Source organism: Pinus tabuliformis, chromosome 1_2 (genome assembly GCF_031772625.1).
Source record: "Pinus tabuliformis cultivar Carrire ecotype Pingquan chromosome 1_2, CPIR1, whole genome shotgun sequence".
Taxonomy (NCBI): domain Eukaryota; kingdom Viridiplantae; phylum Streptophyta; class Pinopsida; order Pinales; family Pinaceae; genus Pinus; species Pinus tabuliformis.
Genome location: NC_142298.1, coordinates 679,702,957 through 679,730,159, shown reverse-complemented (window position 1 = coordinate 679,730,159; position 27,203 = coordinate 679,702,957). Strand labels below are relative to the sequence as shown.

Sequence of the window (27,203 nt, the reverse complement as noted above, 5' to 3'; positions counted from 1 at the left end):
TTCCTCAAACATAAGGAGGATTTGAAGGGGAAAACGTGTCCAGAGAGAGATGAAAGCATCGAGGAAGAAAGGAATCTGAGTTCTTCTTGCCACGCGAGTTCCTCTCGTAGACAGCGTAAGCCAAAAGACAACAAAAAGAGGTATAACCATTTTGCTCATTCGAGTTCTATTAATTTGAATGTTGTTAAATCAAATGCCTTTCATGATGGAAAACAAAATGCGGACTTGGATAACGTGTTAAGGAAAATGTTTCCATGCACCTTTTTCCTTTCATCTAACCATTGTGTAGATAAGTGCGATAAGAGGAAAGCAATCATTGAGAAGATGTTTATGTCTGTTGGAAGTGAGACCGAAAGGAGAAAATCTCATCCAAAGATAAAGGCAAGTGAGCCCAGAGGAACTTAAAAGAAATTTTGTACTCACTGCAATATCAGTGTGCATTGGGTTGAGAAGTGTTGGAAATTGTTTCCACAACTTCATCCTGGTAAGGGCAAGCATATCATGCAAGCAACAGAAGAGGAAGAGACAACAGAAAAAATGGCGCAAGATGCGACTATCCCTGAAGCAGCTTCAGAAGAAGAGAAAGTTCAAATAGAGGGTTCATTTACCTGGTTGGGTAAGAAATGGGTGGACTATTTGTCCAGCTGAAGTCTGTAAATTTTTGTTTTTCACTAGTTGCATATCCCCATAGTTGGGTAATTTGTAAAAGTGATGTTCATAAATAAATCACTTATATGCAACAATGTTTTTCTTTAAGCATTACAATGCTAGTTTGGCTTCTTGATAATCAATTTGAATGGAGAAATTTGGGAGTTAAGTTCATTCCATTTTGTAAAATGCTTTCTTGAAAACATTTTGTAAAAAACATTTTAAGGCTGTAGTATGAGTAGTTGCAACACATTTAGTATGTTCCATATGTGTGTAGAACTCGAGTTATACGAGTATTCACTATGTGAAGCTTGTTTTGGGTTCATTTGGAAAAGTCTTTTAAGATCTTATTCTTGATAAGGATTTTGCAGATAATCTTCTTGGAATTCTTCTTGGGAAGGATGTTTTTGTGAATGGCCATAGTGACATGGATAGGTCGAGAAGAACATAAAACTTGAATTCTTTTGTCGCATAGCGAAAAATGTAACTTGCAATATATTGTACTACAGGTTTGCAGGGGCTGTAGGTGTCGGTTCATTGCTTATGGCTCCGAAGAACAAAGGTGAAGGAAAAGGAAGGATGACATGAAGGATACTTGTAGTGCATACAAAGTACACAGTAGTTACAGATTATTTAATTCTTTTGAAGACCAAAAGATTTTTAGTGGGGAAGGGTGATCGGGAGCTCAAAATCTGTCAAAATTTAAAAGTGTCATAAATTTGATAAGTTCATCTTTATATTGAAGAGCTCGTCATTCTAAATCCAAAGGTGTGAACGACACTCAAATCCGAATTTGTATGCGTAAGTTAGAGCAAGTCAAAGTTCAAGTTTGATTGTCTATGTGGCAGAATTGGATGACAGTGCAAGGGTTCCAGTGAATGGGGAAGCGCCAAGTGGCAGGTTTCCACTGGGTCCCACATATCGCATATCGAAAAAACAAAGGATGTAGGTTAAGAATCGACCCCCACAAATCGCACCACACACCCTGTTATTATGTTGTTACCACTAAAATGGCTCCAATTGCGATAGATTGACAGACGCAGGATTTTATGTGTTGTAGTTTAGTGTCCCGGCGAGTTCATTATATCACATTGGTTATGTCTTGCAGCCGATTTCTGATTGTGATAAGACCTGGAGGCAAGAATTTTATATATCACAATTTATTACCTCAGCGGGTCCGCAATACCGCAACTGTAGTGTTTCCGTGTTAACAAAACCTTCGGTCATTGAACTTCGCCGATTGCGATGAGTGGGAGATTCCGGACGTGATACTCTTATATGTTGTAGTTAATTATCCCATTAGGCTCGCAATCGCAACGTTTTGGTTATGTTAAGAGCCAGCAACCGATTACTGAATCACGAAATGCGATGAGGCCCCGAACGCGGGATCGTTATATGTTGCAGTTTATAACCCAACGGGTCCGCCTTATCGCCAAATCGCATGTTTCATGCGTTAAGTCTTGTGTATTACCCCTAACACAACCAATTGCGATGTCCGACAGACATAGGACCCATCGCCTTAACAGCTGGACCTCCACTTCACATGCGATCACCCGCCCTTAACCACGAGATTGGCGAGAATGACGGCGAAACCGCTAATTGCGGTGGAAGTGCTAGTTTTGTTTGTGGATATTGAATTTAACTGGAGGTAAGCTAAATTTGGAGGAGAAAATTCTGGGGATACTGGCAGAAGTTATAAATAAGACAATTTTCGACCAAATTAGATGCAAAAAGAGGCTAGATAGCCTTTTTTGGGCATTCTGAACTCATTGGAATAGGTTTCAGAGTCAAATGAGCACTTATGGATAGGTTTTTGCAAAGTGAAGCCTATGGGTGACCTGGTTAACCAGAGTGTTGATTCAGTTTATGGAGGAGTTCCAAGATGGAGATAACCTTGTAGGGGTATTCAGCCTCCATATGTTTTCTGTAGCAGCCATTACAACAATGTTGTAGGTGTATTTCTCCTTTGCTCTATATGTGTATGGAGAAAGAGACTTGTTTAAGTACTTCAAGTTTTTATGCTCTTGGAATTTAGAGTATGGGGTCTTGATTTGAGAGCCCTTAGCTTGCTTTTTGTTTCATGACTAACTGTATGATGTCATGTGTTTAAAGTGAGAATTTTTTCCAGAAGAATGTTTCCTTTAAGGGGAAACTAGCCACTCTTTTTGCCAGCACATTTAAGTACTCTTTATCTAAAGAATTGTTGAGCATAATGAAAAGGGTTCATGCCTTTAGAGCTGATCCAAGGAGATGTAGCCCAGGAGGGGTGAACTCCTTTATCAATGGTTGGTGTATTATAGTTTGATGTATGCTTCCATTTAGTGTTTTAGTTTCATGTTTTAAGTTTTCTTCATGAAACTATCTTAAGCAAAAACACATTAAATTCATGATTTTACTTGCTATTTTGGAGTACAACCTCAAACACATTTTTATATTCTGATGAGGGGAATTAGCATAGCATTACTAATTTGCTCCAATTTAGATCAATGAGGTGAGGAAATTTTTGTTGAACCTAGTCCCTGGTGAACCACTTGCACTGGTGAAGTAGTTGGCCTGCTTTGACAACTCGATATAGTTGTATCCTTTGTTGGCGAGTGTTTTTGATATGTGTATCCATGATCTGATTAGTTATGGCCCATTCCATGCAGTTTGGATTGAGCTTTGTTGGTGTGAGTTGTTCTGCAATGTCGGATGTGTCCAACAATGGTGGAAAGTATGGTTGAAGGCGGTCTACATTGAACACTAGATGCAGACCAAGGAATGGTGGGATGCTGAGCTTGAAGGCATTGTCACCGACAACCTTGGTGATGGTGTATGGCCCATATCAGAGTGGGCAAAGCTCTCGGTGGGGTCTAGCGAGGCGTTCCTTCACCAAATGTAGCCAAACTTTGTTGCCCACATGGAACTTGTGTGACACTTGATGTTGATCACAGTGTTGCTTGTACTTAGCATTGGCTCTATCCAATATATCATGGACTTGTTGGCGGATGTGTTGAATACGCTCAATGAAGTTGTTATCCCTTTTAGCTTCAAACTAGACGTGAGCCGAATCTTCATGAGTGGCTGCAAATGGTATCGCCACATCAATGGGACATAATGGCTAAAATCCCAGCCCTACCTGAAAGGGGATGTGGATTGTTGAGTTGTGGAGGGCTTTGTTGTAGCTGTGTTGGACATAAGGGACACTTTCATCCCATGTGTGTGGATGCTTCAAGTTGTACATGTGCAGAATGTGTACGATCATCCTGTTGACAACCTCAGTTTGGCCATCAATTTGGGGATGGAAAGTCATGGACTTAGTAATTTTTATATCCAACATCAACTAAAGACTAGACCAAAATGCACTCAAGAATCTGTTGTCCTAATCTGAGACAATGGACTGTGGGATCCCAAAGTGTACCCACACTCACTCAAAGAAGAGCTTAGCAGTGGCCTCTGTTGTGATACTCTTCTTGCAGGCCGTCATGATGGCCATCTTAGAGAATTTGTCGACGACTATGAAAACACAATCATTGTCGTGCTTAGTAGAAGGAAGGCCCGACATGTAATCCATGAAGATGGATTCCCAAGGTCGACTAGGAGTAGGAAGAGGAGTATATATGCCTTGCTTCTTGATGGTTGGTTTGGCAATGGCATAGGCAGTGCATGATCTAATGTACTTCCCAACATCCTGACGAAGTTTCAGCCAATAAAAATACTTTTGCAATACCGCCATTATTTTCTCTACTCCGAAATGTCCAACGACCCGACTGTAGTGTGCCTCCCAAATCATCTTGGCACGCTCACTTGAAGGAACACAAATGTGTCCTAGGTGGCATAACAATGCATCTTGAAGGTGAAAATTTGGAACTTTCTTCCCTTCCAGGAGTGTTTGGTATGTGCTGTCGAATTCTGGATCGCTCTTGTAAAGATGTGGCCACCCTGAAGTCTCGTGCCCACAAGAGTCAAGCATAGTGATCAGCGCCATGACTGGTGGTTGGTTAAGGAAATCAACAACATTATTGGTGATACCCTTCTTATACTTAATGTTCAAATGGAACTATTGTAAGTAGGTTGACCGTTTCTGATGACGATTGTTCTGCAACTTCCCTTGTGTTTGTATGAGTTGCAGGGGTCAGTTGTCTATGTCTGTTTCCTTCCCTAGAATGTAATGCTTCCATTGACACTAGGCCTGCACAATGGAATACATTTCTTTATCATAAGTGGGATACTTTCGGACTATGTCTGAAAGTGTCTCAGTATGGTAAGCCATTGGCTGCCCATGCTGTGTAAGAATCACACCAATAGCATAGTCGAAACTGTTTGTCTCAATCTCAAATGGTTGTTACAGGTATGGTAATGTGAGCATTGTTGCAACATGGAGGTGATGCTTCAAATCAAAAAACGCCTGTTGCTGGGTTTCAGACCAAAAAAACTTTACCTTCTCTCCACCCTTGGTGACTTGACTTAAAGGCCAAGTGATATGACAGAACCCCAACACAAACCTGTGGTAGAAATTGGCAAGACCCAAAAAGCTGCGAAGCTCTATTAGAGTGGTTGGGGCTGGCCAATCCTGAATGACTTGTATCTTGGCTGGGTCGACATGTACACCTTGCTCATCAATGATGTACCCTAGATATTGAACCTAAGTCAGGCCAAAAGTGCATTTCTCCAAGGTAGCACACAACTTGTGTTGTCGTAGGGTTTGAAGGACATGTCTAATATGGTGGAGGTGCTCTTCCCAACTCTGGCTAAAGATCAATATATCATCTAAATACACCGCTGCGAATGCATTGGTGAAGGGTCGCAAGATGTCATCCATCAGTATCATGAATTTTGTAGGGACATTCGTCAAACCAAACTGTATGACCAACCATTTGAAAAGGCCCTCTTTGGATTTGAAGGCAGTCTTCCACACATCGGAGAGTTTGATAGGCACCTAGTGATAACCTAACTTCAAGTCAATCTTGCTGAAATATTTGGCCCCCTTGATCTGGTCTAGAAGGTCATCAATTTGCGGGATTAGGTACCTTTTCCAGACAATCATCTTGTTTAGCACCCATTAGTTAATGCAGAGTCTCCAGGTCCCATCCTTCTTCTGTACCAATACAATTAGGCTCCCACAAGGTGATGAGCTTGGTCTGATGTGCCCTTTCTACAATAGTTCCTAAATTTGCCTCTTGACATTATCTTTTTCCATAACAGAGCATTGATAGATCGGTCCATTTGGCAGCGGCATGCCCGGGATCAGATCGATGGAGTGCTTGAATTGAAAGTGCAAAGGTACCCCTGTAGGTGAGGCGAAAATATCCCTGTACTCCTCCATGAACTTGCCCATATGATGTTGTTGTGCAGAGGAGTCCTGCCTAGAATTTGTGGCCACAACCTTCTTCTTACCCTGAGGGTGAATCACAAGGAAAAAAATTTCACTACTATGGGAAATGATCTTACTACTTTGATTTGCAGTGATCAAAGAGATGGCGGTAGGTGGGCTACCTTTGGTATCCTGTACAACTTATTGGCCAAAGTAATAATCACAGAGTGAGGTCTAGACTCATATACAACATGTCGCTTCCACAAGTAAGGTTGTCCTAAAAATACATCACAAACTTCAAGAGGAGCAAAATCACACAGTACCTTATCTGTGAAGGGCTTGATGCTATAGGGAAGGCAACATTATTGGCTGACATGAAGATCTAGTCCTTAGTTAAGCCACTTGATGGTGTATGAATTTGGATGTGTTGTAGTCTTTAAGCCCAACCACTTCACGACCTCTATCGAAATGAATTTCTTTTGGCTCCCACTGTCAACAATGAATTACAGCGGAGGACCCTTCACCCACATCTATGAGTGGAAGAGGCCTTCCCCCTCCTCTTGATCTTCAGGCTTAATCTTTTGGATATTGGTGGTGGCACTGGGCTCCACATCAATGATCTGCTTCCCTTTTTCATTCCCCTTATCAGGTTTTGATTCAGCTCGGCCACTAGTGATTTCTTGGCCCGACACTCACTTATGTTGTGAGTGGAGCTCTTATGGAACTCACACCATTTTCTCATGTCCTTCTTTGTCTTCGTGGTGTTGTTCTTTTCTTGAGGCTTCGATGGGTTGTCCTGGGTAGCCCTGCCTTGGCTCTGTCCTTTGCCCTATGGTTTGGGGGCATCTTTTTCTAACTTTGGATTTGCAGATCCAAAGTCCCACTTCTTCTGTTTAAACTTCTGCTCAATCTTGACAGCATATCGATATGTCGTGCTGAGTGAGGAAATGTCCAAAAAATCCATCTCGTCCTGGATGTACTCGTGTAGGTAGTTGTGGTACTTGAGTACCAAATTCTACTTACTATCCTTGATACCCAACTTTGTGTGCAGGGTATGGAAATTATTTGTGAACTCTGTCACATCTTGGTCCCTTCCTTGTTGTAGCATGGTCCACTTTATGTATTTATCTTCATAGCTCCCGAAAAGGTAATATTGTCCCTTGATGGCGTCTCAGAAAGAATCCCAAGTGGGTGCAGCTGAAAACAACGAAGGTTCACTCTTGTCTTTTTGTTCACAGTAGGTTTCCTACCAGTCCTTGACGTGTGGGGCGACTTTAAGGAGTGCAAAAGTAATCTTTTCCTGATTGGAAAAGTCATGAACTAAAAAATATCCTTACAAAAGATTTAACCATTTATCTACGGCATATGCATCTATCAGGCCCTCAAATATGGAAATATCGAAGTTAACTTGTACTTTAAAAGGAGTGGTGCCTCTAGAGTGGTTGTTAGATGAAGATGTGTCGCATGTGGGTAGCAGTCTAAGGATATGGGCAAAGTTATCCATCATCACGTTCCTCTGTCACTCAAGGGCTTCCTCAAGCAAAATTTTGAAAGGATCTCCTGCCCCCTCGTCTTTCTTTTCTTCATCCATGGGAGGTCGTCAGGGTTTGCGAGTATGATCTTGTAACGGTTCAACCAGATCGAGCCCTAACTCCTTATACCCTGACATCGTTGGGGACATGCACAGAAAAACAAATAAAAGAGAAGAATTCTCTAATATCACTGATCTTAACTTAAACAAGAATGCAACAAATTATAGATATAATCATAAATACAAAGATGCAACAGAAAAACACTTCATTTCATTAATTGAAAAATACTAAACTATGCTTACAAACATAATGGAAATAAGATAGCTCAAGCGATGATAGCTTATCTCTGAGAAGAGATGTGGCGGCTACATGCCTCTGAACTGTGTTACAATGAAGCTCAAGGGCCTATTTATAACATGAGAAAACCCCAAACAACCAAAACCCTAACCCCAAGAGATGTAACACCAAGAATTTGTGAGCCCCATTAGGGTTAGTTGGGTAGCCAACTTCCTGGGGTTGTAACTTGGTCATATTATCTCCATTTGGCACGTACAATACCTTGTAGGAAAGGTTTCTCTGAGTACTACAGGTTTCACCGCAGGGCCAAGGGCTTATGCGAACCTCAAAAAAACGTCGTTTAGGGAGTCAAAACTGCTCCAGAAGTTCAGGACCCGAAAAACTACTAAAAATAGTAAATGTTGAAATAAACAAGGAAACATATGAAACTGATTAGAGAGTCTAGGTGGAATAGGCGAGTGGCCACCAATATCCACCTGGATATGTGAGTGAGAGAGAGAGAACTCAACTTTCTTGTTCGTCCTTCTTTGTCCTTCTTATCCTTTGCTCACGGAATGCTAATTTTCCAAAATAAGGAGGTCAAGATGCCTTTATATAGCAGTTTGTCTAGGGTGAATGGATGTGTCTCTTGGCCAAGGTCGACTTGACTTGGAGGGAAGACAAATTGTCACTTTTGGAGCCAAAAATTACATTTTAAAAATTCAAAATTTTCATCTTTTAAAAGTCGCAATGGGACTTTGACTCAAAATAAATTTTCCTTTGACTCAAGCATTTATAAATATGCTTTTACAATGATAAATATAATTACATCAAGTGACCAAACGTAGATTATGAAGACCAAACATAGTTAAAAATTCAACAATATGGGTTGCCCTTTGGACCACACAACTATCCAAGACCATGCTCTCATACAACTATAAGATACCGCCATGTAATATACCTTAGAATTTCCCTCCAAGTTTCTAAGTTTTGTTTGAGCATCTCACTGTGTCATTTCATCAAACAATTTGTGTATGTTTGGTTGTAGGTTCACTTTTATGTAATTTATTTAGTATAATACACACAATACCAAATAAATGCTCATGGGAACACTTCAAATCAACAATACACCATTCATATAATACTCTGACATTGTATAGACCTCTATTACGAGCAAACAAAGAGATATAACTTCATATTTATGAACTCATATGAAAGTTGTTACAATGTAAAAAGTATAGAGAATTTGGGTATGCTCCAATAGGGTAATATTCCAGGTGATAAGGGTCCTTTTTTAACAATGACAACAATAAATAATGACCCTTAAATTTGGTATGAAAAACTCATAAAATGTCCAATAGTCCACTCAGCTCTGAAAGAACACAAACTTGGCCTTTATAAAGGGCAAATGCAACCTAAAATTATATGGTCACTACAAAAACTCAAAAAAGTTAGTATTATGGGCTTGTCTCTCTCATGAAAACAACTTAACCCCTGTATAGTGACAACCACTTGACAAATAAGAGAAAGAGGTTCTCAACCTCTTTAACTAGTGCAAATCAACCCTCATATATGAAGGAAAGAACTCAACAACCCATAATAAACTTGGCCTTCAACTAGTGACAATACTCAACCCTTGGAGAGGCATAACTCGACGTTCCAGATTGTGGTTGAACTCAACCCTCCTACACATTGAAACTTGGCCCCTTTATGACAATGGGACCCAACCCCTTAAAACAACCAACTCAGTCAACAATAGTGAGGGTAAACTTGACCTAAATGTTTCAACTAAACACAATAACTCGAACCTCCAAATATGGCTTAGGAAATTGGCCTCTTAATGAATATGCTCATCTTATATAAAAAAATATAGTATAACAAAAGTCAGTCTATAAAATCAACTGATAACACCATTGACTTACTCCTTGCTACAAATATCTTCTTCTTCTTGAAGCAAGATGTAAAAATCTGAGTGATCTCTCTCCAAATCCAGCTATAATATATTGCTTCAACACCAAAACTAGCAACCAAGAATGAGAGTTTCCAAAACTCTAAAATCTTTCTCAAGAGCTCTCAAAAATTCTATTTTTCAAGTGAGCAAATGCAAAAATGAAGAGAGACTCCTCATCTTCCCCATTTTATAACTCACTTGACTCTTTTTCCACCTTCTTTACCGTTTTATTTTAATAAAGTCACTTTGGTGGTTTCCTCACTTTATAATTTAAAATTGACTTTTCATTTTTCAAGGACCCATGCTCCCTCTTTCTCCTTTAGCTTTAATAAGGTTTTCCCTTAGGCGAATTGTGTTCCCTTGATTAATTTTCCTTTCCTAACCTATGGGAACTTAACTAGGCTAGCACAATCATCCCCTCATGTCTCCTAAGCGAATGGGGATTACATATTGAGCATATAGACAACTAAAGTGTGAAAAAGCCTCTTTATTAGAAACAATAATTATATCCCCAGTTTAAGGGTGCTAACAATGATAGTTTCTCGCAATTAAGATCATTATATCACCAATAGGTCAAAATAACAATGTTACCACGAAAAAACATAAAGGCATTTTCAAGGAACAATGACACAACCTTGGGTGCTTTAGACCTTAGATAGATAGTGGTTATTAATAGAAAACTAGAGATAAAATTCACATAGGAAATCCCTAAGGACAATTTAAGGAAGACATTAAAAGATAAAGAAATTCCTCTTTAGTGGAATTTCCATTTTGCATTAGGATTTTCCATACTATGTGTACTACTAAGTTCTCATTGAAAATTAGTATGCTAGTGATACAAAACAAAAAATCAAGTTTTACACTATTAAACAAAGCAAATAGGACAACTAACTAGGGATTTTGGGAGGGAAGGGTATGGAAAAACTTGTAGACTTACATTCCTTGATGGATCATCCAAACTCGTAACATGGAGGAGTAGGACAACGAATAGCTAGATCCAAACGAACTCCACAAAAGACGAGGAAAATCACCTCCCTATTACAATGGAAAAATTGTAAATCTAAGTACAAAACAAAGTAGAAAGTCTCCTAGATATCCTTGATTGACTCAATAGAAGTAAAGAATGAAAATTGATATTAAATCAATTACAAGAAAATATAGGGGGAAAGAAAGATCAATTTATTACAATTATAAAAGACTACAATGGTGATTCTATACCTTGTTATGATGAGATGACGATATGGTGTGGGAAGAAATGAGATTTATTACAATTGTGAAATATTACAATGGTAGATGTATAGCTTGATACAATGAAATGTCTCTAAGTCCTCTCAATCCTCCGTTTGGAAATTACACAAGTAGAGATAAAGGTGAAATTTGGTCAATCTTTTGCACAAAATCTCACCATCATAAGTTCACCAGAATGCACAACCAAATATCCATCCAAAATATAGATCCACATCCTATATCAATCTAAGATATGTGACCCCATGTGATAGAAGCCTTTTTATAGGATTATTGGTCCTTCCTAGGGTTTTTGCATGAATAACAAGATGTGTTCTAAATATTTCTTGAAATATTCATGCTTTGGGTGCTCCACAATTTATTAACTTTGACCAAATCAACTTAAGAGCATGATGTTATCAAGTTTGACACTATCAATAGAGCAACACTAAAAATGGCCCATTACAAGTGTTTATAGAGCTTCTTTAGGGAGATATAAGCAATATTCATCATGACCATGAAAAAGTGATAGATTTTGCACAGTCATGGGACATTTTGGTAACTATGTTCTAAATAGACCATGTGCCAATGCATTCCAAGAGTGAGACTACTTAATACATGTAAGATAAAGTTCGTTATTAAGAATAAGAATTATTAAGGTTGTCTAGAACTTCTCCATGTATAGTAACATGATATATTTTAAATCAATACCCTAGACTTATATGTGGTTTGGAGGAGGCTAAATATACATTGCCATGATTTTATGTAGTTGAATATCTATTAATATAATGCATGTCTAATAAATTTTAGATATGCAATAAATTCTTATTCTTTCTTAATCATTAAGTTCATGATCTCCCATTCATATCCCTTAAAGCATTTACACTTACATTTTACTCTCATCCCAACAATATCACTACCAAAACCACTAAATTATGTCTCACATAAGATAGTGATTAAAACAACTACAAAGAGAACTCATCTCTCCTCTCCCATCTTAACAACCAATACTTAAAAAGTTCATTAAAACAACTCATTTGTGTTCTCAATAGTACTACTAGTCAATGTGGTTGCTATTATCTTTTATATATGCTCCTCTTAAATCAAGATCCTCACTTGTCCTTTCCATAACACACACAAATAAAATAAACATGTGATGTTGAGAAAACACATACATACAGTTAAGTATTAATCTTAAATGGGAAATATTAAGGCATATCTTTTTGTATTTTGTTGTAAGGGATAAAGTATAGATAAGATGTATAATCCAACACTTTGAACTAAAATAAAAAGTTGAAATCTCTAACATAAAAATGGATTATAATAATTATAATAATAAAATAAGTCAATATAAATTCATGTTAACTTACTTTGATGTTTTAAGTGATGAGAGTTTTACATTTTATTTTATTTTGAATTTTTTTAATATTTAATAGGTTAGTTAATATGGCTTTAGAATAGTATAACATACAAATATGTGTAAAATTACACATTACCTTTATGACAAATTACAAATTGTAATTAATAGCAAGGAAAGTTATGATATGCGAGGAGAAATCTGCATCTAACCTCATTTCATATCACATAGAAAACTACTTTTCTCTACTCAAAAAAATTGATTTAATTGAAAGGTGTTCTACAACTCAATATGGGGGTTATGTTGTAGTGGTGCAAATGTTTGTTTCTAAACATTTACATGTCGACTCAATTAAAAAATAATAAAAAGATTAAAAGTATGGAGGAGATGTTGTAGTCTCTAAACCAATGTAAACATCTAAATGTTGGCTCAATTAATAATAAAATGCTAAAAGTAATAAAAATAATAAACATTAATTTGTTATATTGTAATTTTGTTTTTGTTAATAAAATTACAAACACTTTTTAAGATAAAAGAGAATCATAATATATATACCAACTTAGATCCATCTTAACTCCGGATCTACCAAGCACTGAGAGGGATCAATTCTCTTTTCATTCTAAAATTGTTTGCACCTCAAGAGATTTGATCCCTCAGTGTTTGGTAGATCCGGAGTTAAGATGGATCTAGGTTGATTTATATCTATATATATATATATATATATATATATATATATATATATATATATATATATATATATATATATATATATATATATATATATATATATATATATATAATGTTTAAATAACATGGACAAGACATTACAACATCTATAACATATTGGGCTCAAGAGCGCCTCTTAGCACAATCACATTAAAATATATATTAGTAGTTATGAATTAAGATCCATTTTACTAGATAGATTAAAATAATGATTTCATAATCATGTTTAAATTTAATTAATAAGCACATACAAACTTAATGCTTACAATATAACAAGATTCTTAACCATGGATATTCATCCCCACTTTACAATGGATATTATTAGCTTGTAAATAAGTTTTGTTACAATACCATGGGACAATACTAAGACTTATCAATACCACATGCCTAAAAACCATAACTCATTTTATAATCAAAATATTTTATTTTAATTTTATTTTATCACATTTTTTTAATTAAATTTAAAAGCAAAAACGTGATAGTTATTTTTGAGACATATCTAAACCCTCTATCCTCACTACTACTAAAAATATTATGTAGATATTCCATAGATATTAAATTAAAGTTTTAATAACATTTAAAATAAGAATATTCTTAGATATAAAGATGTGAAATTTATATAATATAAATAATGTTATTAAGAACCAATATAGATCCATATAAAATAAGGATCTACCAAGTGAGGAGAGGAATCCAATTTCTCGAGGTGAAAACTTTTCTTCGAGTTTTACATTAAAAATAAGTTTGGATCTTGAAAGATTTGATCTCTCTTGGTGTTTAGTAGATCTAAAGTTAAGATAAACCTATGCTAATCTCTATCGAGCAATTGATTTACTAAATTTCAAGAATTTTTATATTCCAATTCAAACATCAATTTCAAACCCTCTTGTAATTGTTCTTAACAATCTCAATAAAGAGATACATGACATAGCACAAAAAAAAGTTAAATTGTTAGGAAATGCCATAAATACCAATATAATTGTCCTTCACAACCCTCCCCTAAAATTTTGAATGACAAACTTTTAATGCCATCTTTCATTATCTTAGAAATATATAAGCCCTTGTATATAAGAATAATAATTGATAAGTCAAAATATTTAAAACCAACCCCAATTTAAGGTTAGGAAGCCTACCATCACAATGGCTAGGATTGCCACTATGATTGTCCCTCCAACAACACCATATTCAACTTCTACAATTTTGTTGATTATATAATCTTTATACATTCTTTTAGCATGTGCAACAACCTTTATTTAAAAGTGAAATTATGAAACTCATTTCTTGTAAAATAAAAACAAATAGTTATAACGTGTGTGATAATGATTTATTCAATGTATTAATAAAATCTTTTATGAAAAAATTCCATACCATCAGAATTTAAATCTAGATTACTATTATTATAGGTATTCCTAAGTACCACTAAACCATATCTTAACAAATTTATAAAATATTACATGTTTAATTTTCAAATTCATGTAACAGAACATATTCATACCATGTCATGTGATGTTATGATATTTTTTATGTTCATAATAATGGTTTACCTTATATTTTGAGAGATTGTGTCCATAAATACTAACAATCTATTTTATTTTATTTTTAATTTAATTATGTTTAATTTTTTTTATTTAATTATGTTTTAAATAATTTTTATTAGTATTTTTTTTATAAGTTTGGTAGGATTATATTTTTATCATGTTTAATATATTTCTTTGGTTGGGGTGGGGAATTGAACTGGTGATTTCACATCAAGGAGTGCCTTAACACTCCCAATTGGTGTGTGCATGCGGATGTACAAGTGGTGTGTGAAAGGCCATCCGATCCTGCTCCCCCTCCACGCGAGTATGAACTTCTCCTGGATATAACGCTCTGACATTTACTCTTCTTGTGCGACAATCTCCCTCATGAGCTATGCAGATAAATGCAAAGCCTGACAAGTGATTTGGTTCAGTTTGGCAATACCGGCAATGAATTTGGGTTGCAAGGAAATTGGAAGCATCCAGGTCTCACTGGGGTTCCGACCTTGGGTGAGGAGGGGAAATGACGTTTGCAATTGCTTGGTGTGGATTGGCATATGTCTCTTGGTATGCCCTTGGGACCCAAGTACTCGGACAAATGTGGTTTGGTACTGCTCCCTCGCCTCCATTGACTGCAAGTCTTTTTTGCTCCTTCGATAGTTTTTGGCTCCACTCCCGCTCACCAGGACCCTTCCTGGTCTTCACAGGTGTGTGGGTATCCATCTGTATTCTGGTAATTTGTGCTATGGGTTCAAGTCTCTCTTTTGGTCTGAAGGCAAATTCAGTGTCTCGGCCAACAGTTGGGGTTATGGGTTCTGTTTGTGTGAAAATTCGGGGTGGTATTTTGGAATTGCTCCACTCTGTTACCTAATTTGGGTAAACGCATGCCCGTCTCGCCTTTCTGTTAGGGGTGTCAGTCTGGTGTTTCATCCTTGCTCGGGTAAGTGGGCACGTGGGTTTGGACCGTTTCATCTCCTGTGTAGGTAATCTCAAGGTCTCTTTGCGGGCTCCCCTTGTTGTGAGCCATCAACCACTGTGACCAACAAGATGCCACGACAACGAGGTCGTCCTCGTCGCAGGTGGAGGTAGCAAGCCCCGACTGGGTGTCTCGAGCCAAGCCACCAATCGTCTTAAGCCACCTCGTCCAGTTAGGAAACATAGGTCACAGAGGCTATTTCTCCAGCTAGTTTGTGAGGCCGCCTAGTGGCTCCCGCCTCTATGGAATCTATCACTGAGCAATTGCGGCACATACAAATTGACATTGACATCCTAAGGGATCACATGTATGAATATCACAATGAAGTTGTATCATATCTTGTTGATATTCAATACAGTCATAATGTCATTCTGGAGTAGTTAGACAACCTCCGACACAGTCAACAACGCACTAACGACCACCTCCGTAGCTTGGAGGCACGGGTGGAACACATTGACTTCCACATTCATGATCGTGTTGGTTACTTTGCAGCTCCCCCTGTAATGCCTCCTCATCCCCCTCCTTGATATGTTGCTATGAACTCAGGCTCAGGTCTCTTTTTGTGTATGTTAAGGCCACAGAGCCCTCTGGAAATAATGTATGCACACTGTCTATCTTGGTATTCTCCAGCCCCTAATCTCAAAAAGTCTGGTTGGAATGAGGGAGCAGGGGCTGTTGAGAACATTTTTTTACGCTATGATGTTCTGGAAATCTAATGAAATCCACTTTGAATGACGAAAAAATGAATACCTTAACAAAACACCCAATCACCCCCTATCCAAAACCCGTAAACAAATTTGATTAATAATTAATATTTATTTTATGTTAATAATTAGCTAAATAATCAATATTTTAAACTTAAATGGAAAAGTAACACAATATCATCGTAATAACCAAATGTAAGGTTCATTGCATATTTTATTAATTCATCCTTGCAAAATTGTTTATCTTGCTTGTCCAATAATTCTATAAAGGTTAACAAAATCTCCAATATCCATAGGGATGGATTTGAGTAGAAGTTTATTTAATAATATCATGGTATAGTGTTGAGCCCATCACTCGCTCTAGGAAGCTTGTGACGAGAATACTAATTTTCATTGTAGAATACGTTAATAGGCAAGCAATTTCTAAGACCATGTCCAGCTACTTTAGTTTTTACATGAAACAAAATTGAAAACAATAAATCGAATATATGACAATCATAGTGGAATAAACTTCCAAATGTAGTTCCTACAAAAAGCATGCAAAATGATAAAACCAACGACCTTGGGTAAGTCACCCAACCCTTTTCCTAAAGCTGTGATGATGTGGATTTGATTCTTCCTGTTCTTTATGGGACATCATAGTTTGAAACCCATTGGGTAGGATAAAGAGGCATTATAAATTGAAGTCACATAGGGAAGCATCGTATCAATTGACTATAACAAAAGTAACATGTTTTATGTCAATTATATATGTTGAGTTATAAATTGAAGACACAAAGGGAGCATGGTATCAATTGAGTGTAACTAAAATAACATGTTTTATGTTAATAATATATGTTTAGTTTTGATTGGTAGTTTAGTTGGTTGAAGCTTTCTTGTTAAGTTTTTGGTTTTTTGTCACGAGGTGTGGGTTCAATTCTTCTTTTTCCTTAAGTTCATCAAGGTTCGGGCTCATCGTTTGGGCCATCATAGGCATATTACATAGAAAAAGGAAAATTTACATTTTTTCCAGTTGGAAATTCATTAAAGTCTTGGTTTTGAGTTTTTTTTTCTCGCTAAAAAAACTAATCTATTATATACAGTAACAGTAGTAACATTACAATCATGGAGTTTCATCCCCAGAGGCCAGACTTTGGCACTCTGGACTGTAAGAGATCAAAAGAGCCACCTTCGCAGAGGTGCCATAACTAGCCAAAACATCCCACGCAGGGGTTCCATGTTCTTCAAAAAAGAGCAACCATTTCGAACTAGAAAGCCCGCCCAGGGGCAGCAGATAGCCAACAACATTTTCCCACGCAGGGGCTTCAAAAAACATGACACAAACATGCACTAAGACCATATGACATAAACCGAGAGCCGAAGCAAAACCTGAGTGATGCTGGAGAGGGTAATGCTGCACAGAGGACCAGCTACTCCTCCGGCTTCTCTTCGACGATCGGGCACCACCCGAATTCTTCCAATTCCTCCGCAGAAGGGAAGGGGTCCAGGTTGATGTCGTCCTTCTTGGACGTGGACGCCTCCCGAGGCTGGGGAAGGCCGGGGGTCTGTTCTGCTTCCTTTCCAGGCATGGCCTGGACAAATTCTGACCTTTCACCCTGTTGCGTCCCTTTGCCGCGGAGTTCTTCGCTGTCGGATTGAGCTTCCTCCAGAAATAATACCGAGACATGGGCATTGATACGGGGTCTGTCCATCGAGCTGTTGAAGGTAAAAATGGCTGAACCAAAGGCTGGCGAAGGCACTGAGTCAGGGTCAGGGCTGCTAGAGTCCAAGAATTGTCTAGGTTGGATAGGATTGGCTGCAGAAAAACGATGGCAATGGCAGCAACAGCAGTGGGGGTGAGGATCTTCCACAGTAGGCCGAGAGGATCCTCCGCATGCAGAGCCTCGACGGCTGAGTAATCGCTGTCGAGGCCTGACCATTTTTGCCTGAGCGTCGAGGGTGATGAGCAGAGCGGGGTGGGGAGGCGGAAATGACAAAGAGGCGAGCGGGCGACAGGTAATGACCCAGAGGCGAAATTGACACAGAGGCCCTTCAAACTTGAGATTATATACCTTAAGCAGAGAGCCGAAGACCAGGCGAGGGACGTCAGGTATTGTCTCCCGGAGAGCCGAAGACCAGGCGACGTCCAGAACGATGAATGCCAAACGTTGAGCGTGAAGCAGCATTTGCTGAGCCCCTCCATCACCTTTTCTAACCACTGCACCGAAACCTCGATCCTCGGACGCCATAACTGCTCGTTGCAGTCGAGCCCGCAGCTTGAATGCAGCAATGAATGCCGACCTGCGATAAACCTTACCATATATTCCTTGGCGGCGAACAGGCATTGAATGCCATCCTTACACCTGAGGCGGCACATGTCTGGCATGTGGCTCGTCATGGCTAGCCGTCGTGTCACCCGCATCCGGGGAAGTCTTGGTTTTTAGTTAATGCAGATTAAATTCTACAATATTTTTTCTCATAATATTATATTTTTCTTTCAATTCAATTTTAACTTGTTCTCTAAAAACTAAATAATATCAATTGATAACATATTTTATAAAAGCTACGTATTAAATTTCGCAGTAATGTAATGTAATGTTCCTTAAATATTTTTACTCAGTTAAAATAAAATAAAAATAAAAATAACCCTACTTTAAAATAAAAATAACTTCAAACTAAAATAATAAGGTAAACTTGATTTGGTCAAGGTACCAATACTTGAAAATAATGGAGAAACGGATAACTGTTTGGTTGTGTGTTGTAATTAGGAATTAATTCCTGATTTTAGGGAATTAGTTCTCATCATCCTAGTCCTATGCATCTTTATAAGGTTGTACTTGGTTGTTGTTAATGTAATGAATGTATTCAGTGGTGTGGGCAACCTTAGGGACTCCTCTCCAGAGGACTGCCAATTTCATTCATCTTTTGTCTTCCTTCTTTCTAGTTTGGAGAGCAGCGAAAGAAGTACTCAGGTATCTTAAAGGTACGATTGATTTTGGTCTTAAATATACTGATTCATTTAGTGTTGAGCTAATAGGTTACTCAGATTAAGATTGGGCCGGTAATCCGAATGATAGAATATCTGCTACAGGTTATGCATTCAGTATTGGATCTGGGATTATTTCATAGAGCAACAAGAAGCAACCTACTGTATCTTTGTCATCTACAAAGGCAGAGTATAAAGCTTTGTGTGTAGCAACTTGTGAAGTTGTTTGGTTGAGGCGACTTCTTCAAGATGTTGGAGAAGAACAAAATAAGGCTACACTGATCAAGTGTGACAACCAGAGCTCAATCAAGTTTACAAATAATCCAATCTTTCACGCAAAGACAAAGCATGTTGATGCCCAATTTCATTTTATTAGAGATAAGATATAGTCTAAGGAATTTTTTATTGAATATTCTAATACTTGTGACAATGTTGTTGCCATTTTCACTAAGCCCCTTGGGATGATAAAATTTGAATATTTAGGGAGATGCTAGGTTTGGAAATCAATCATTTCTCCATTAAGGGGGGAACTTGAAAATGATGGAGAAACTGATAGCTGTTTGGTTGTGTGTTGTAATTAGGAATTAGTTCTTGATTTCAGGGAATTAGTTCTAACCATCCTAGACCTATGCATCTTTATAAGGTTGTAATTTATTGTTGTTAATTCAATGAATGTATTCAGCACTATCGGCAACCTCAGGGACTCCTCTCCTGAGGACTACAGATTTCATTCATCTTTTGTGTTCCTTTCTTTATAGTACCAGTGGCTTTTAAGCTCCAGGTTTATGAGAACCCATGGTATTGACCTGTGGAATTCATATGGTATATACCTTATTTAAAGGAGGAAATTAAACCAACCCAGATCCATCTTAACTTCGAATTTATCAAGCACCGAAAGGGATCAAATATCGTGAGATGCAAACCTCTTGAGTAAAAAGAGTTTTGATTCCTCTTGGCGCTTGGTAGATCCGAAGTTAAGATGAATCTAGGCTAGTAATATTAAATCTCTATCCCATTATGGTAGATATGTTGTAATGTAATGTTCTATTTAACATTTTGACTTGGTAAAAAATAAATAAATTAAAAACACAAAATTTATAATTATAATTAATTTATAATTAAACCAACCTAGATCCATATTAACTCTGATTTACCAAATGCCGAGAAGGACCAAATCTCTGGAGATGTAAACTTAATGATATTTATTATAATAATTTGATTTTAAAGCTACAATTTTAAATTGGTGTTTGAGATTTTTTTTTTTTTTTGATAAAAGACTTCCCTTTACAATACACACACACACATATCGAGTTGTCTTTAGTGAGACTTTTTGGAAGCTTTTCCGGTGGGTTTTTCTGGTCTAATTTCTCTAAAATCCGGCAAGAATTTATTGAAATCACAAGCTTGATGGGTAACCCCTGCATAATCGAAGTGCCCTAGGGGTTTTTCAGGATGTTGAATCCATATATACAGTCAAAAAACCGGTTTAAATAACACAAATCAAGATTTCAAATGAATTTTTTTTTGCTGGATCCCTGCACTGAAAAGTCCAAAAAGTTGCACTAAAGACAACTCGTATATATATATATATATGACAAAATTTATATCGTTGATTAGAAGATAACATTACATATATATGAGTATGATTGCTCACGTGCCGCTAGGGAGACCAAACAGATAACGTAGTAATAAATCTAAGAGCACGAAAAATATTCCAACATCTAGTAGCATTGCTTTAGATAATATAGTTTTCAACTATCAAGTAAACTAGATAAATGAACATGGCCAAAATTAACAATAAAGTAGGGAGCTTTGCAGAGCATCTTAAAACACAAAATTGATACAGAGTAGACCATGGTTAACTAGTAGGAGACTTGGGTGGGAGTTATAGCTTGTTCATCTTCCTCACCATTGTTGAAGTCCAAATTGGTGAGTTTCTTGGCGAGGATTGATACCTTAGTATGTAAGTGTGTAGCTTATTGACTTGTTGCTACAAGGCATCTATACAAAGAAGTATTTCTTTTCGAGGTTAACTAAGCTTAACCAAGAGTTTACCCATCAAAGTTTTCAATTGCCAATATAAATCAACCATTTGCATGTATTGAGTTTGTTTGAATGAAATTTGAACACAAATCAAGATTTCAAATGAAAATTTTCTGCCGGATTCCTGGACTGAAAAGTCCAAAAGTTGCACTAAAGACAACTCGTGTATATATATATGACAAAATTTACATCATTGATTAGAATATAACATTACATATATACGAGTATGATTGCTCACGTGCCACTAGGGAGACCAAACCGATAACGTAGTAATAAATCTAAGGCACGAAAAATATTCCAACATCTAGTAGCATTGCTTTAGATAATATAGTTTTCAACTATCAAGTAAACTAAATAAATGAACATGGCCAAAATTAACAATAAAGTAGGGAGCTTTGCAGAGCTTCTTAAAACACAAAATTGATACAGAGTAGACCATGGTTAACTAGTAGGAGACTTGGGTGGGAGTTATAGCTTGTTCATCTTTCTCACCATTGTTGAAGTCCAAGTTGGTGAGTTTCTTAGCGAGGATTGATACCTTAGTATGTAAGTGTGTAGCTTATTGACTTGTTGCTACAAGGCATCTATACAGAGAAGTATTTATTTCCGAGCTTAACTAAGCTTAACCAAGAGTTTGCCCATCAAAGTTTTCAATTGCCAATATAAATCAACCATTTGCATGTATTGAGTTTGTTTGAATGAAATTTGAACACAAATCAAGATTTCAAATGAAAAATTTCAGCCGGATTCCTGCACTGAAAAGTCCAAAAAGTTGCACTAAAGACAACTCGTATATATATATATATATATATATGACAAAATTTATATCATTGATTAGAAGAAAACATTACATATATTTGAGTATGATTGCTCACGTGCCACTAGGGAGACCAAACTGATAATGTAGTAATAAATCTAAGGCACGAAAAATATTCCAACATCTAGTAGCATTGCTTTAGATATATAGTTTTCAATTATCAAGTAAACTAAATAAATGAACATGGCCAAAATTAACAATAAAGTAGGGAGCTTTGCAGAGCTTCTTAAAACACAAAATTGATACAAAGTAGACCATGGTTAGCTAGTAGGAGACTTGGGTGGGAGTTATAGCTTGTTCATCTTCCTCACCATTGTTGAAGTCCAAATTGGTGAGTTTCTTGGCGAGGATTGATACCTTAGTATGTAAGTGTGTAGCTTATTGACTTGTTGCTACAAGGCATCTATACAGAGAAGTATTTCTTTCCGAGCGCAACTAAGCTTAACCAAGACTTTACCCATCAAAGTTTTCAATTGCCAATATAAATCAACCATTTGCATGTATTGAGTTTGTTTGAATCAAGTGATTCCTATGTTAGGAATCCATTGTCTTATGCTTTCCACCACCTCAATGTTAGACAAGAACTTGTGCTCCACCTAACCTTCTTACTCTACCAGATCTATTTCATCCTAAGTAGATCGCTAGGTGCATTCCAATATTAATGAGGAGAGACCTTTACATTGGCTTGGGCCCTAGTGTGGGGAGGCTGCTCTTTACTATTGTCACCATGTTCAGAGGAGTTGCAACCATGATGAGGCATTATGACTACTGGTAGGAAGGAGTGGGGAAGCAGAGGGGAAGAAAGACAAGGGAAAGGAGGCCCAAGGCCAACACTTCAATGAAGAATCACTCCAACAGAGCAGAGGAGTAGAGGAGCTCTCTAATAGAGTGGCGAAAGAGCACGATGAAGCTGAGAGAAAGAAAGTTAAAGGGAAACATAACCAAAAAGGAACAAGATTGATCATGTTGAAAACCAGAGAATTGAGAAAAATGGAAGAAAAAACAGATTAAAAAAACAATAAAACAAGTAAAAACTAAAAAAACCCAAAGATATAACATGTACCCTACCCTAAACATGCACTCGAGAAAGAATTTGCCATCAATTCCAAATATCAAACTCATAACATACCATAATTGTTTCCTAATCTGCATCCCAAATGTCGAACTACACCCACCACTAATGATATGATGTTCTAAAGTAATGAGAATCATTATAGAGAACAGGAAAAAATGACATGACTAGCCTGAGTGATCCTTAACAACTAAGTAACATACTCAACATTAAACTCCCGCTGCCCCAACTGACCTAAAGTCATTTGAATTTCACATATTTAAATAGCTGTTCGCCATCGGTATTGGACTTAAGTTCAAAACATTCATGTTTTCTTCCCGCCACTGGCACCGGCGCAGCAGAATGAGCATGATGAAGCCCAAACAATCTGCTGCATCATCTCCCTCAATCAGGCAGTTCGGGCAGCGATCCATTTTGTCAATTTTCGATCCCCAAGTCGTGTGAGTTGAATTCAGTTCTGTATTCTATGCGGGTCTGTTATGAGTCTCATTCAATTCATTCATCCTTACAATTTTATGAGACGCAGGGAAAAGAAAACCAGCAAAGCTTCGTCTTCTTCGGTCTCTCTGCTTGACTTTCTTGACAAAAGATTAGAAAAGAGGTCTGAAAAAACTCCTCAGGTACGATTAAATGTAAATATGTGTGCGTGTATGCTTGTTTGTTTTATTCCTTATCAATCACAAAGATCGCTAAACCCTGGTATTAGATAAACTTGCAAACCCTGTATTCACTGGTATTAGATGGGGGTTCTGAGCAATTAGATTTTTGGTTTGTGTAGGGAAGCACGGACGACAAGCCTTCTAGTGCAATTGCTAGTCCTATTCCCAGGGTTTTAAGGGGAGGGAAATCTGATTTTCAGCCCAATACTAGTATCGCAAGTTCAGTATTCCAACAGTTGAAACATGTGCCCAAAGAGCTGAAGCAACTACAGGGAGACTCAAATCCACCCGCGAATCCTCCAGATGCCCCAATTAACAGAAGAAATTCACTAAAGAGGAAGAGCTTTTCATTGACAGGTATGGTGCTATTGCAAATGTTTCATTCTAGTCTCCCGTAATTTTAATTGGTGTCTATTTTCAATTGGTAGTCAAATTCAAGGCCAATCCCCGATCAACTGACTATCCTACCACTGAGCAACCTCCCCTGTCCCAGTTCCTCAAATCTAGTAACCATCTATATCTACTTTGTTCTGTTACCGTACTGAAAAGTGGACAGGCTACGGAACCATCCCGGGACCTATTCTCAGCCGACGGACTGATTTATTGTGGAGCTACACGTACCTTCATGGCAGGTACACTTAACAGTTTGATCTAAAAGTGTGGATTACTAACTCCTAACACCCCGGCTTAAGCCTCATTTTGGCTCAGGCCTTCCAGCCACTTCAAACTACTTGGTCTAGATGCCATGTTGAAAAGTAGACAGGCGAGGAATCAGACCCAAAACGTACTTTTCGCTAATGGGCTGCCTTATCATTGAGCTACATGCCCCTTCCTTATGGGCACCCTAAACAGTTTGATCTAGAGGTGTGGATGCTAGCCCCAGGTTGCAACACCCTTCTTAAGCCACACTTTGGCCCGGGCCTTCCAGTCACATCAGCATACTTGGGTCTGATACCATGTTGAAACTTGAGCAGGCTTATTCAAACCCAAGAACTACCTTTGATCGACAGACTGTTCTGTCACTAAGATACATAATGATGAGCGGCTCTAATGGTTGATCAAAAGGTATGGATTCTGATTGCCACCTTCAAGCTTCTAACACTGTTCTGCATCCTCCCCTTCAAGCACTCTTTGTCAGGCTTTCTAGCCACTTTGACCTACTTGGCTTTGATACCATGTTGAAAACTGAACATGCTAGGAGCCAAACCCACGATTTACCCTTGACCGAACATTGAGCTACATGCTCCTTTATGATGGGTACCCTTAACTGTTCGAATCTTCGACCGAAAGGTATGTGTTGCTACCTCCAACAATAATCTTGGAACCATCCTACAAATCTAAGTGGTCAAGAATGCATGATGCCCAAATCAAGTGTCAATGTAAACTGCCTGCCGAAGGAAAATCAAAGAAAGCCATTCAAAAGGAATTTGTACTATCTTTCACCCCCTTATCAACCTGTTGCCAAATGTCTTTCATTATTTATACCTTCATAGTAGAGAACACTTATTTTTATCGGCAAATATTCTGAGCCTCAAAGAAAGCCATTCAAAAGGAATTTGTACTATCTTTCACCCCCTTATCAACCTGTTGCCAAATGTCTTTCATTATTTATACCTTCATAGTAGAGAACACTTATTTTTATCGGCAAATATTCTGAGCCTCATATGGTGTATCACGATCATTGAATCTATGAAAGACTTGCTGTTTTGCATTGAATGAAGTTGTTTTGGTAATTGATATGCTTACTGCAATTGTGACAATAGGCCTTCCACAGGTAGAGTGAGTCCACAAAGTCTTTTGTGTTGTTATGCTTCTAGCAATGAGTTAAATTGGAGTTCTTCTATCATGTGAGGCTAAGCGTTTTATTATATTTTCAGGAAAAGATAAATTCTCACTAAATAGAAAAAATCAATGCTTTACTGAGAAAAAGTGGATGACACTAGGAATCACCTCCCACATAGTGATCTCAGACCATGAAAATATAATGCCCTACTTGACACATCCCTCCGGATAGTCCAAATGGTATGAGCCAACTTGGGGATTCTCCCTTCGCTGGATTGGATCCGGGTGTTTTCTTACCAGAAATATTTTATACCAGTGTGTCGGAAATAGTCGCAGTATGGCAACTTATTCATAGTCCTTCACGTGGATATTTTGTTTTAGCTGTTTGGCATTTGAAAAATAGGGTTGCCAGGATTTAAGGGTTCAGGTTGGGGTCAATTATTCCAGAATCCAGGTTTGCACGTTTTAGTGCAGGGACAAAACAGACATAAAAATTAACATTCTAAAATGCCAAAACCTTTTGCCAGTGCAGAGTTTGCAGTCAGAGAACAAGTGTTCTCACTTTGATTTAGACAATGCTATAGATCCTAAGATGTAATTTGCTTAGATGTATGGAGTGAGTGTTTACTATCCTTGATGTCAAGTTCATTATGGAACTGTTAGGCCTTTTGAACTCTCTGGCCTCCTTTAAATAATACTGGGTATTTGATTTAATCGGGAGAATTACAAAAACAATTTTGGATGGTCCAATTCCCAAGATGCTGAATGCAAGTTTAAAGCTCAACTGTGCCAACAAAATTAATGCTTGCTATTCTATCTGAACTGTGTAAACAAAATAAAATTAATGATTGCTAGGCTATCTGGTGGATATTGCTTTTTCCAAGTCAAATTCATGGCTAGAAAGTTTCAGATGAATTGGGCCCATCTTAAGTTTGGAATTTTTGCATCACCCCAGAGCTAAACGTTCCTAACAGTTTGCCTGACAGTTTTTTCATTGCATCAATCCCATAAATGATAACAATGAAATTATCAACCGGCAGAAGCGTGCATCTTGACTTATGAGTATGCTAGGCATATAGAGAAAACTTGGGTTTGGAACAATGTTCCACAAAGTTTTCCTGAGAACGGGGAGATGTACATGGGATGTGTAGAAGCAATTCTAAATTTTGGAGAAATTCAGGGTGGATGTATGTCAGGGTTCTATTTAAAAAAAATATAAAAATAAAAATAATAGTGGTAAAATCTCAATAATGACATTTCATCCCATGCAAATTCATAATTGTACAATGTATTTTAAGCAGTAAATAGTCAAATAGTATTAAACCTAAGCAATCGGATTCATCCTCTCCCCTTGTGTCCCGAATCCCACGTGCTGGACATGCTTCTCAAGGGACACATGTCTGATTCGTGGCTCAAGCGTGTAGAAAAATTACGAAATGCACCCTTAACCCAGTTTACAAGTTTGCATCTGTTTGTTTAGGCCCAACCCACATGTTTTGTCATGTTGATATAAATTTCAGTATGCATTCATTGCAAACATTAAAGAGTACTTCTACTATTTTTCATTTTCCTATCAATGGAAATTTAACACATAATTTTTGACAAACATTCACACATATGAGACACTTATTTTTGGTCAAGTTGATCCCGGAAAAACCCCA

At 37.6% G+C, this 27,203-nt stretch overlaps 1 protein-coding gene across 1 annotated transcript in view; it reads left to right on the top strand.

Annotated features, from left to right (window-relative positions):
• The first annotated feature begins 23,313 nt into the window (after positions 1 to 23,313).
• Positions 23,314 to 27,203, top strand: part of LOC149207521 (uncharacterized) — a 35,710-nt gene continuing 31,820 nt past the window's right edge. Inside the window, exons 1-3 of the mRNA XM_089393910.1 lie at positions 23,314 to 23,541; positions 23,628 to 23,721; positions 23,880 to 24,117. Coding sequence (XP_089250036.1) covers positions 23,408 to 23,541; positions 23,628 to 23,721; positions 23,880 to 24,117 — 466 coding nt within the window. The 5' untranslated portion in view covers positions 23,314 to 23,407. The remainder of the gene's footprint in view (positions 23,542 to 23,627; positions 23,722 to 23,879; positions 24,118 to 27,203) is intronic.